This window comes from Sporisorium graminicola, chromosome SGRAM_5, assembly GCF_005498985.1.
Source record: "Sporisorium graminicola strain CBS 10092 chromosome SGRAM_5, whole genome shotgun sequence".
Taxonomy (NCBI): domain Eukaryota; kingdom Fungi; phylum Basidiomycota; class Ustilaginomycetes; order Ustilaginales; family Ustilaginaceae; genus Sporisorium; species Sporisorium graminicola.
This window is the reverse complement of record NC_043735.1, coordinates 439354-450071: the sequence shown is the minus strand read 5'-3', so window position 1 is coordinate 450071 and position 10718 is coordinate 439354. Positions and strand designations below refer to the sequence as shown.

The 10718-nt window shown below is 59.1% G+C and overlaps 3 protein-coding genes across 3 annotated transcripts; 2 read left to right on the top strand and 1 right to left on the bottom strand.

The window, feature by feature from the left end:
- Nucleotides 1–614: 614 nt before the first annotated feature.
- EX895_004907 (uncharacterized protein) lies at nucleotides 615–1808 on the bottom strand (the record flags this gene model as incomplete). The annotated part of the gene is made up of 1 exon (XM_029885501.1): nucleotides 615–1808. The coding sequence occupies one exon, from the start codon at nucleotides 1806–1808 to the stop codon at nucleotides 615–617; it is 1194 nt and encodes a 397-aa protein (XP_029738067.1).
- Nucleotides 1809–3107: 1299 nt separating this feature from the next.
- On the top strand, nucleotides 3108–6698 carry EX895_004906 (uncharacterized protein; the record flags this gene model as incomplete). Its single annotated transcript, XM_029885500.1, has 1 exon — nucleotides 3108–6698. The coding sequence occupies one exon, from the start codon at nucleotides 3108–3110 to the stop codon at nucleotides 6696–6698; it is 3591 nt and encodes a 1196-aa protein (XP_029738066.1).
- Nucleotides 6699–7136: 438 nt separating this feature from the next.
- Nucleotides 7137–10693, top strand: EX895_004905 (uncharacterized protein; the record flags this gene model as incomplete). Its single annotated transcript, XM_029885499.1, has 2 exons — nucleotides 7137–7311; nucleotides 7401–10693. 2 exons carry the CDS (start codon nucleotides 7137–7139, stop codon nucleotides 10691–10693), a joined length of 3468 nt encoding a protein of 1155 aa, XP_029738065.1.
- Between the last annotated feature and the right edge of the window lie 25 nt (nucleotides 10694–10718).

Sequence of the window (10718 nt, the reverse complement as noted above, 5' to 3'; positions counted from 1 at the left end):
GTGAAGCGAAGATGAGATTTTCGGTGGGTCCGAGTTCAAGACTCGACGGTCTGTGCTAGATTTGCCCTTTTTTCAAAGAATAGAGCCGGAAGGAATTGGAGCCACCACTGTGACTCGCTTCAGTATTTCGGCTGGCCCTCTGTGATTTCTTCTCACGGACGTCGCCAGAGACGACGTTGACAGCTACGGGAGGCATTGTATCGACTTTCGAAGCGACAGGGCAACTGCTTGCACAACAGCGCGGAAGAAAGTAACCAACGGCCCCACACGATTCACCGCCGAGGATCCACCTTAGTGATTGTATCCGCTACAAACCCTTGCAGTTCCACACTACTGCTCATCGGTTGTCCGGTTGACGCTCTTCCTGTGAAGCGATTGGAATCTGTAATTTCAGTCGCTCATATCTTACAGAGCGACCGTCAACACACAAGTTTTGATTCCAGACTCGGCGGTCGTATGTTCCTCACGAGCGACTCGGTTGGTAGCACGCACCCAAGCCAAAGTCTACGCCTCAACCGAAAGTACACTGATGTTGCAAGTTCTATTTTGATTAGAGAGGAAGAGAGCCATAAAGCCAAAACAACCCACTGTCGGCACGGGGGGAGATAAATCCATTAGTTGGCGTTCTCCTGCTCGGCAGAGGTAGCAAACTCGAAGGGCTTGCCACCGTCGAGTTTGGTCTCGAAGAGCTTGAAGTTCTCGGCGGGAACACCGAGCTCGAGAAGCTTGGCGAAAGCACCGCGGAAGTCGTTGAAGAACTCATCCTCGCTCTTCGCGTAGCGCTGAACGTGCTTCTTGAACGAAGGGTCCTGGACCAGGGCCATGTCGGTCATGAGCATCATGAGGCTCTTGGTCGACTTGTCCTCGAACTGGGGGGGACCGTTCCACTTCCGCAGGTTCCACTTTTCGTTCATGAGCAGGTTGAAGTACTCGTTGGTGAACGAGGTGGGAGCAAACGTCCAGGGGCCGTCGAAACCGGATCGGTCCGCGTGGCATCGGCCAAGCGCGTGGGCACCCGAGAGAGCGACGATCTCCTGGTCGTTGAAGCCCATCTTGTAGAAGATGTAGCGCAGGTGGTCCTGGCCCTTGTCACCGTCGGGCAGTCGGCCATCGGGAGTGCACTTGTCGGCAGTGGCGTCCTTGCGGCCAGGGCGCCAGGGGATCTTGGGACCGCCCATTTCCTGGATGGCAGTGACACCGCCCAGCGTCCACAGATCAGAGTAGGTGATCCAGGGGAACTTCTTGTGGATCTTCTCCATAAAGTCGCGCGCAACACCCAGACCGGCGTTGGCACCGTGCTCCGACTCGGGAGCGAAGCGCATCGTGGCACCGTTCGAGCCGCCCGTGTTGCTGTGCTTGTCGTAGGTGCCCGAAGCGTGCCATGCGAGACGCACGAGCACGGGGCCGTACGAGCCGTCGTCGTACTCGGGGTTTGACTCGAGCTCCTCAGCGATGGCATTGTAGACAGCCTGGTAGTCCGCCTTGGAGTGGGCGCTGGTGGTGGGGCCTCCTACCGAGCCCTTGGGGCCCTGCAGCTTGTTGGCGCCCTCCGGACCGACACCAAGGATTGACTTCTTGCCATCCTGGCCAAAGGCGAGGAAGGCACCACCGGCGGCAGCAGCGATGGCCACCGATGTGAGCAAGACCTTGCTAGTCGACGAGCTCGACGAGGGCTGCGGAGGAGGGGGCGAACCAGGAGCAGGGCTGCTGTAGTGGCGAACGCTTGAGCGAATCGAGGGACGAGCAAAGTTGCGAGCGCCGGCGCGCAGGGGCTGCGCAACGCGGAGACCGGTGCGAAGGGAAGCCATCTTTTTGGACTTGAAAAGGCAAAGGGGACGACGAGGGATGATGTGGTGGGAAAGAAAGAACGGAGGGTGTCGGAAACAGTCCTGAGGGAAATGGCAGGACGAGCGAGCACCTCAACGAGATCCTGGAAGAAATCCTTGGATCGCCGACTGAGCCGTGCTGTACCACAAGTTGGCCTGCCCTGCTCAAAATTGTCGATCCTATCGCGTCGACCTAGCCGAACCGGTCGGTGCCCAACTTGATAGCTTCTTTTTCTTCCACACCTCACACAGACCCGGTTCCTTGGTGGGCCCTCCAACTTCATAGGCAGGCAGGGGAGAGTGCGTGAGCTGTTGTGAGTCACTTAGTACATCCTTCCATCGTGCCTTCAAGAAGCGACGAGCTAAGGATGGCCTTATCTCGGCCAGTTGCCAGTACCCAGTGCGAACTTGAGAGTAAGTCGGGACTGGTTCCGATTGCCTAGCTCGGTTCAGGGTTTGGCGGGTGCAGGCTTCCCATTCCTTATTTTTTCCTTCAAGGCATTTGTCAGCTCGCCGAACTTGCACCCGAGAAGGGGCCAAAATGGCGGAATCGCTTGTCTGCGTGTGGTGCGACGTGGGTGCATGGGTGCATGAAAGGGTCTTGGAAGAAACGCAGAGAAGATAGCGCAACAGGGCCTCGGTCGCCGACAATCTGCAAGTCGTTCGCCGACCGCCACCTTTCTAACCAATCGTAGCAAAGCGTTTCGCACCTTTCGGCATTCAGAGCGCACTTTTGAAGGTTGAGCTCGCAGCGCTTCGACCGAGCTGTTAGAGCGGCCGGGTGCAAGCCAAATTGTAGAAAATGTTACACCTCTGTCGGGTCACAAGTTCGGGACCATGTCGTGCGAGATGCGCGGTTTTTTCGAGCTGTGAGACCAACAGACAGCGCAGCTCGGGCCGCAAGAAATGCGCGTAGTTTTCGCTCGGTGAGGTGGAAGGACCTGAGGCCAGCACTGCCAGCGCCAGAAGCGCACGGGCGAAGGCGAATTTCATCTGGAGTGTCATGGACGCAACCATTTCGTCCATTTCGTCTCCTGTTCTTCTCATCATCCACCACCTACATAACATTTCTCTGCTCTGGATATCTCGCTTTTAGCGCGCGAAAGCAGCTCGCACGCTCTCCACTCCGGATTCCTGGCCCAATCACCGACGCTGTCATTTCAGTAGCTCGATCGCGTCTGCGAAGCCCAGCGCATCGACGCGACGTTGAAAGCGTGTCCGCTTTTGTCACCCTGCCTTTCTCTCTGGACAACTTTTCGACTTTCTACCTCGTTGGACGCAATGAACCCTCAACAGCCGGTTCAGGGTGCTGGCGCACCGCTCCAGGGTCAACCAGCTCCTCCGCGCCCAGGACCTCCTCTAGGAGCACAGCAGCAGCAGCCACGCTTTCCCCCCCAACAGCAGCAACCATATCCACAGCAACGCCCGGCTCCACAGCAGCAACCACAACAAGGCCAACAAGGCGTTCGACCGCCACCCAACGTGGCCATGCAAGCTCGTCCACAGCAGCAGCCGCAGCAGCCAGGGATGCCTCTGCCTAGGCCAGCACAAGCTCCCACTACCGGCGCTCGCCCACCTTCCGGCCGTCCTTTCCCACAGCAGTCAGGCTTACAGCCGTCCGCAGCCCCCGGGAGTGCCTCTCTACAGCCAGGTCAGATCCAAGGTCAACTGAGCCCTCGTCCACCCGCACAGCCCGGCGCTGCCACGGCAGGTGTCGAATCTCAGATGGCCGGTATCCATCTTCAAGCTCGTCAACCTAGCCCCGCTCCCGCCCCTGCCCTCTCTCCCGACGCTGGTCCCGCCAAAACAAAACGCAGCGCGCGCGCCTACCACACGGACGCGCAATCTGCCTCTCAGCCCGGCTGGAACGATGCACCCAGCCAACCCAACCCACCGCCGGCGCCATGGCAGCAGGCTGCCGCCGCCAGAGTCGTACAGCAAGGCCACCAATTCAATCAGCCCAATGACGACGACGCGGCGCTCGACCAGATGCCAGGTCAACGCAACATGATCTCCCCCGCACAGGCTGCTCACAATCGCGCCATGATGTCTCAAGGTGCTGCGCGGCCCAACTTGCCCTCCAACCCGCAGAGCAGCGTTCCGGGCATGCAAGCAGCCTTGGGAGGAGGTGCAGGCGGAGCAGGCGGCGCCATCGCTCAGCCACCTCACCAGGCTGGTCAACGATTTGCAGGGCCCCGCAGCAAGATCGACCCGGATCAGATTCCCAGTCCCGTCGAGATGCAGGATGCCGACCAGGACTTTTTCGACAAGGAGTGGTTCGCCACCTGTGGACGAGGCGGTATGCCGCTCAGCACTACCAGCTTTGCCGCCGTCGATCAAGGCAACTGCTCTCCCAAGCATCTGCGTCTCACCACCTACAGCATGCCCGCTACCGACGAACTCGCCACCACCTCGCAATTACCGCTGGCTGTGATGTTGCAGCCTTTCGCCCAGCTTCGTCCCGACGAAGCTCCCATCCCTGTCGCCACTTTCGGCGAGAGCGGTCCTCCGCGTTGCAAGCGTTGCCGGGCCTACATCAACGCCTGGTGCGTGTTTGTTGAAGGTGGTCAGAAGTGGACCTGTAACCTCTGTGGAACCGCAACCGAGGTCGCCGCCGACTACTTTTGCAACCTAGACATGAGCGGCCGACGAGTCGACTTCGACCAACGCCCTGAGCTCTCGCGTGGCTCGATCGACTTCGCCGTGCCCAAAGAGTACTGGGCTATTCAGTCGGCGCCTCCTGCCTCCGTGCTGCTCCCCGTCGCGCCCGCGAGCACTCGCACCGAGACGGCCAAACTCGATACCAAGACAGACGCAAAGGGCTACGAAGGCAACACCCTCGGCCTCAGCGGCCAGGGTGCGCAGGCGGCGAAAAGCGCGACAAAAGTCGCCAGCGAGGCACTCAACGGTTTGCAACTCGGTAAGGGCCGCACTACGGTGCGCGCTCCTCGCCCGTTGACTTACTTCTTCGCCCTCGACGTCAGCTACAGCGCAGTGCGTTCCGGAGCCCTCGCCAGTTCCGTCGAGGCGATCCGAGAGACGCTCTACGGCCCCAAGGCCAGCTCGGCGGACGAAGGAACCAACGGCGCGCCAGATGCCGATCCTGCCACGGGCCCCGGCTTTGGTCTTGTTGAGGGTGCCCGCGTTGCCATCCTTACCTTTGACCGAGCGCTTCACTTCTACAACCTCTCTGCAGAGTTGGACCAGGCCCAGATGCTCGTGGTCGGAGACATTGACGAGCCGTTCGTGCCCATCAGCGATGGGCTTCTGGCCGACGTCTGGGAGTCTCGCCATCTCATCGAGGGTCTGCTCGACAACCTGCCCAGCATGTTTGGCGACAACATGGTCGGCGATGCTGCGCTCGGTGCCGCGATCCGCGGCGCGCAAGCCGCACTGTCCACCATCGGAGGTCAGGTCAACATCTTCCTGTCAACCATCCCCACCGTCGGACCTGGTGCGCTCAAGCACCGCGAGGACACCAAGTTGTACGGCACGGACAAGGAGAAGAACCTGTTTGTGCCTCAGGACGGATTCTACCGCGGCGTCGCCGAAGAGTGTGTGGACGCAGGCATCGGCATCAATATGTTCTTCTTCCCTTCGCAGTACATTGACGTGGCGACGATCGGCGTGCTACCTGGCTTAACCGGCGGCGATGTGCTGTTCCACCCTCGCTTTGATCCTGTGCGTGACGGCGTCAAGCTGCAAACCGAGGTACGACGCACCGTACTTCGCGAAACCGCCTACAACGTCACGATGCGCCTCCGATGCTCCAACGGTCTGCGTGTCGCCGATCACTTTGGCAACTTTTTCCAGCACAATGCCACCGATCTCGAGCTGGGTACGATGGATGCCGACAAGTGCATCGCAGCGCTGGTCAAGCACGACGGCAAGCTGGACGAGAAGCACGAAGCACACTTCCAGTGCGCCGTGCTCTACACAACAGCCGAGGGTGAGCGACGCGTCCGATGCCACAACATTGCCGTACCCGTCACTTCGTTGCTTGGTAACGTGTTCCGCTATGCTGACATGGACAGCACCGTGGCGTTCTATAGCAAGGAGGTGGTGTCGTTGGCCCACGCCAAGCCGCTCAAGGAGGTGCGGCACTATCTCACGGACAAGTGCGTCAAGATTTTGCTCGCGTACCGTCGAAACTGCGCTTCGTCCACCAGCCCGGGTCAGCTCATCCTCCCCGAGAGCTTCAAGCTGTTCCCGCTGTATGCGCTGGCGATCAACAAGACCAAGTGCATCAAGGGTGGTAACGTCACTTCCGACGTACGTGCATTCTACATGCGCTTCTTCCGCGCACAGGGTGTGTCGGCGATCATGTCGATGCTGTACCCACGCATGATCGCACTGCACACCATGTCGGATGCCGATGGCTCTCCTATCAAGATTCAACAGCCCGATGGCACGACGGTCGACGGAACACGCATCAAGACGCCGGCGCTGATGCGACCATCTTACCTGCGTATGGAAGGCCACGGCGCCTACTTGCTAGAAAATGGCGAGATGTGCATCTTGTGGCTGGGTGCCAACGTCAATCCGCGCCTGCTTGAGGATCTGTATGGCGTCAACTCGTTGGAAGAGATCGACGCTCGCATGACGCGTCTGCCCAAGCTGCCGACCAAGCTGTCCAAGCAGGTGCGCGCCATCATTCATTCGTTTGCGCTGCAGAGGAACAAGCCCGAATTACCCGTACTCATCGCCCGACAGAACCGCGATGGCACCGAGGTGGAGCTCGCCAACAGTCTGGTGGAAGACCAGAACAACGACGCCATGAGCTACGTCGACTACCTCTGCCACGTGCACAGGATCATCAGCTCAGACATGACTTCAGGGAAGGAGGAGTCGTCATCGTGGTTCTCGTCATGAACATCTTGACCGGCTGCAGCGGGGATTCAGAGTGTTTGGTAATGCAAAGCAATGCAAAATGATACAATGTTCGACTAGTTGAAGAGCCTTGCGTAGATCGAATGAGTGAAGTGTGAGGATGCCAACGCACCTTGGCGCTTCAGTGAAAGTGGCCTAACAACACGTTGGCATATTCTCCTCCAGTGCTGGCTTGTGCACTTTTCTAACTCCACACAACAGTCGAATTTGTGCGCCGCTCAGACTCACTTGTCTCTGGCCAGCGCGTGCAACACGCGCTCAGTCTCCGTCAGGGTCGGCTTTCGATCGGCACACATCCAACTTGACTCACGTCCTTCTCCTCCTCTCATCGCCATTCAGTCACCTCTCCCTCTTCACCAATTTTGACCAGCTGCCTCATTTAAAGGCCAGCTGCGTCAACCATCGGCGCTCTCCACAGCCATGGACGATTCAGCCAAGGTCCTCTCTGAGGCCCTGAACGTGGTCAAGGTGCAACTGGTGCAGATGAAACGATGCCTTGACGCCGATCAAGTCATGGATGCGCTCAAAAGCGCCTCCACCATGCTTTCTGAGCTCAGAACATCCTCCCTATCGCCCAAGAACTACTACGAGCTCTGTAAGTCTGGCTCCATGCCGAAATGACATAACTCTACTCTTCCAGAAGCATGCTGCTAACATCTTCTCCTCAAATTCCTTCGTACACAGACATGGCCGTATTTGATGCGCTGCGACACCTATCGATCTACCTCTATGACGCCCACTCCACCGGCAAGCACCACCTCGCCGACCTGTACGAGCTCGTGCAGTACTGCGGAAACATCGTGCCCCGTCTCTACCTCATGATCACCGTAGGAAGCGTATACATGTCTATACCCGACGCTCCTATCAAGGAGATCATGAAGGACGTCATGGAGATGAGCCGTGGTGTCCAGCATCCCACCCGAGGTCTCTTCCTCCGCCACTACCTTAGCGGCGCTACCCGTGACTATCTCCCCGTCGGTCAGGACATGGGTCCTGGCGGCAACCTACAGGACAGCATCGGCTTTGTTCTCACCAATTTCATCGAGATGAACAAGCTCTGGGTTCGACTGCAGCACCAGGGCCATTCCCGAGATCGCGAGAAGCGTGAGATGGAGCGTAAGGAGCTTCGCATCCTCGTCGGCACCAATCTCGTCCGTCTCAGTCAACTCGAGGGTGTCGACCTCGAAATGTACCAACGCACCATTTTGCCGTCCATCCTCGAGCAGGTCGTCAACTGCAAGGACGTCATCGCCCAAGAGTACCTCATGGAGGTCGTTATCCAGGTCTTTCCCGATGACTTCCATCTGCGCACGCTCGGCCCGTTCCTGTCCGCCTGCGCTGCGCTGCATCCCAAGGTCAACATCAAGCAGATCGTCATTGCACTCATCGATCGTCTCGCCGCTTACGCCGCACGCGAAGCAGAGAACGACAGCCCGGAAGAGATCAAAAGGCAAGAAGAGGAAGCGAGTCGACGTCTGGCTGAAAAGACCCGACAGATGAGGATGACCGGTCAAAGTGCTGGCCCCGGCTCCGTCTGGGACGAGGTGACTGCTCAGGGCGATCCAAAGGCGAAAGCTGCCGATATCGCTGAGCCCGCATCGCCCACCGCCGCCGATCTCAGCACCATGCCGCCACCTCCCTTGGAACATAGTGGCTTCGGTATGGCCTCCGCAGACAGAGAGTCTGCTGCCGCACCCAACGTGGCAACTCACAGCTCGGAGGAGCCGGTCTTCCGCAGCGTTCCTGAAGGGCTCGACGAGGACGCCTGGGGCTCGGCTGCTGGAGGCAGCGGTGCCGGTGGCGTTTCTGCTGCAGGCTCAAGCACGTGGGCATCGCAAACCGACGATAGCACAGAGGCGACCAGCGCGCAGCACACCACGGACACCGGCGCCACCTCGACCGAGGCTGGCGCCGCCACAGATGAGCACAACGCCCGTGCGCAAGAGTTCCCCTCGGCTGGCTTTGGATCAGGTGGCAACAACAACACCAACGGAGCGCATGCCAACGGCGATGCCGAAAAGACGGCTGCACAGGCACAAGCACCGGCACCTCGTCCTGCCGCAGCATCCGAGAAGCCTGTCGGCAAATTCAGGGGCATTCCTGAAGATGTGCGTCTGTTCGAGGTGTTCTGGGAGCAGATTGTCCAGCTCATCCGTGCGCGACCGGACCTTTCCATCCAAGACATCACCGCGTTGCTCGTCTCGCTCGCCAACCTCTCGCTCAGCTGCTACCCGGACAAGCTCGAGTACGTCGACCAGGTGCTTGCCTTCGCACGCGAGAAGGTGGTCGAATTTGAGCAGAGCCCCGATCTGCACAGTCCAGCGACGACGACCAACCTCAACTCTTTGCTCCTCTCGCCCATCAACTCGTATCTTACCGTGTTGACGCTGCTAGCCTTGCCTTCGTACCTCTCGCTACTATCGGTGCAGCCGTACACGACGCGCAAATCCATCGCACAAGCTGTCGTCATGTCGGTGCTGCGCAACGAGACGATCATGTCGACACCCGAGGATGTGAGCGGTGTGCTCGATCTTTGCAGTCCTATTATTCGCGACCACAAGGACGCCATCATGGGTGGGTTGCCCCATGGCGGCATGCACATGGCAGGAGGTGCCGGTGGTCACGCGGGTTATGGCGGTGCTTACGGCCACTATGCCGGCGGCGACCCGAGGATGGCCCAGGGGATGTATGGCGCCGGACCGCGGGGGATGGGCCGAAATCACATGATGCAGTACGACCTGGAGGAGATGGCCGAGGAGCAGGGATGGATTGCTCGTATGATCCACCTCTTCCGTGCGGACGAGCTCGAGACGCAGTTCAGCCTGCTCCAAACGGCACGCAAGCATTTCGTGGATGGCGGCGAACGTATCAAGTTCACCTTGCCACCGCTCATCACCTCTGCGATCAAGCTGGCGCGACGCTACAAGCTGCGCGAGAGGAAGGAGCCAAACTGGGAGACCAAGATGCTCACTCTTTACAAGTTCATCCACCAGGTCATCTCGATTCTGTACAACAAGGTCGAGTCATCGGATATTTGTCTAAGGCTGTTCTTGCTCGCGGCCCAGTCGGCAGACGAAAGCGGTTTCGAGGAGCTCGCGTACGAGTTTTACGTTCAGGCGTTCACCATCTACGAGGAGTCGATTTCTGAGTCGCGCGCACAGCTGCATGCTATTGGGCTCATCATTAGCACGCTTCAGACGGCGAGGGTGTTTGGCACGGACAACTACGATACTCTGATCACCAAAGCGGCGCTCCACGGAGCCAAGCTGTTGAAGAAGCCGCATCAGGCGGCTGCTGTCATGATGGCGAGTCACTTGTGGTGGCAGACCGAGGTGCCGGGTCATCCTTCTGGGCTTGCAACTAGCTCGTCTTCGGCTACGGGTAACACGGCTGCCAACAGCAGCGTTGCTGGCAGTGCTAGCACGGGCAATGGAGGCAACAACAGCGGCGCGGGCAAGGAGAGCAAGCCGATTCTGCTCAAGGACGGGAAGCGCGTGCTTGAGTGCCTGCAGAAATCGCTGCGCATCGCCAACAGCTGTATCGACGAGCGTAGTACCGTCGAGATCTTCTGCTCTGCCTTGGACCAGTACCTCTACTACTTCGAGCAACAGGTGGAAGCGGTAGCTCCCAAGTATATCAACTCGCTCGTCGAGCTCATTTCGAACGGGTTGGATTCGGTCATGACTGCCGAAGCGGACGGTGCACACGGAGCAGGAGGAGGAGCGGGAGGAGCACCGTCAGCAGCCGCCTCGCACCCAGCGATTGTGGGCGGAGGATTCCTCGAGCTCCCCACGACGCCGGACAGCTGTTTGCGACACTTCAGGTCGCAGCTGCAGTACATCAAGACGCGCAAGGAGGCTGCCGCACTTGCATTGGCCAATGCAAACCCGCAAGCAGCGGCGGAGGGGGCAGGATCGACGGCTGACTGGGGCGCTGTACAGATCGGGCCGAGCTTGACCAAGTTTGGGTTGAAGTGAGTGTTTGTGCAATTGATACGATTGA